This window comes from Myotis davidii, unplaced genomic scaffold (assembly GCF_000327345.1).
Source record: "Myotis davidii unplaced genomic scaffold, ASM32734v1 scaffold1330, whole genome shotgun sequence".
Classification (NCBI taxonomy): Eukaryota; Metazoa; Chordata; class Mammalia; order Chiroptera; family Vespertilionidae; genus Myotis; species Myotis davidii.
Genome location: NW_006283826.1, coordinates 2,045,527 through 2,046,625, shown reverse-complemented (window position 1 = coordinate 2,046,625; position 1,099 = coordinate 2,045,527). Strand labels below are relative to the sequence as shown.

At 48.1% G+C, this 1,099-nt stretch overlaps 1 protein-coding gene across 1 annotated transcript in view; it reads left to right on the top strand.

Annotated features, from left to right (window-relative positions):
* Nucleotides 1–882, top strand: part of KSR2 (kinase suppressor of ras 2) — a 272,026-nt gene extending 271,144 nt beyond the window's left edge. Inside the window, exon 19 of the mRNA XM_015567589.1 lies at nucleotides 745–882. Within this exon, the coding sequence (XP_015423075.1) occupies nucleotides 745–882 (138 nt within the window). The remainder of the gene's footprint in view (nucleotides 1–744) is intronic.
* Nucleotides 883–1,099: the final 217 nt, after the last annotated feature.

Genomic DNA, 1,099 nt, shown 5'->3' with positions numbered 1-1,099 from the left:
GATGGATGGATGAAGAGATAGATGGGAGGGAGAATGGATGGATGAATAGATGTATGGACGAATGTATAGATGGATGGATAGGTAGATGAATGGGTGAGTGGGTGGATGAATGGGGAGGTGAGTGGGTGGATGGATGATGGATGGATGGATGGGTGGATGAATGGATGGATGGATGATGGGTGGATGGATGGATGGATGGATGGGTGGATGAATGGATGGATGGATGATGAATAGGTCATGGATGGATGGATGGATGGATGGATGGATGATGAAAGGGTATATGAATGATGGATGGATGGATGGATAGGTGGATGAATGGATGGATGGATGATGAATGGATTATGGATGGGTGGATGGATGGATGGATGGATGGGTGGATGAATGGATGGATGGATGATGAATGGATTATGGATGGGGGGATGGATGGATGGATGGATGATGGATGGGTATATGAATGATAGATGGATACATGATGGATGAGTAGCTGGATACATGGATGGATCTTTGGGTGGATGGATGGATGGATGGATTATAAATTCATGAATTTAGATGGGTACATGTATGATGGATGGATGGAAGGATGGATGGGTGGATGGATGGATGGATAGATGGATGATGGGTGGATGATGATTGAAGAATATGGAAGTGGGATAAATGGATATACAAATGGACAGATCCAGTGAGGTTCTAAAGAGTAATATAGACATCATTTTTGTTAAATAATCACATATTGGTTTCTTTTAGGACATCCTTCTCTTCTGCTGGGCCTTTGAACAGGAGGAGAGACCCACCTTCACCAAGCTCATGGACATGCTGGAGAAACTGCCAAAACGAAACCGCCGCCTGTCTCACCCCGGGCATTTCTGGAAGTCGGCAGAGTAGGTGTTCTCCCTCAGCCCTCTCCCCGCTGCCCGTGTCCTCTGGCCTTGGTCGCCTGTTGCTCCTTTCCCCAACTCCTCTGCCAGCCTTCTCCTTCCCATGTACCACCTCCCTCCCCAGCCACCACTCGTCCCTACCAGGTTTCTGTTCAGGGGAGTCTGCTCTGGGATTTGGGCCCTAGCACTGCCGTGTGGCTACCATGCCACCTCATGGCCTAATT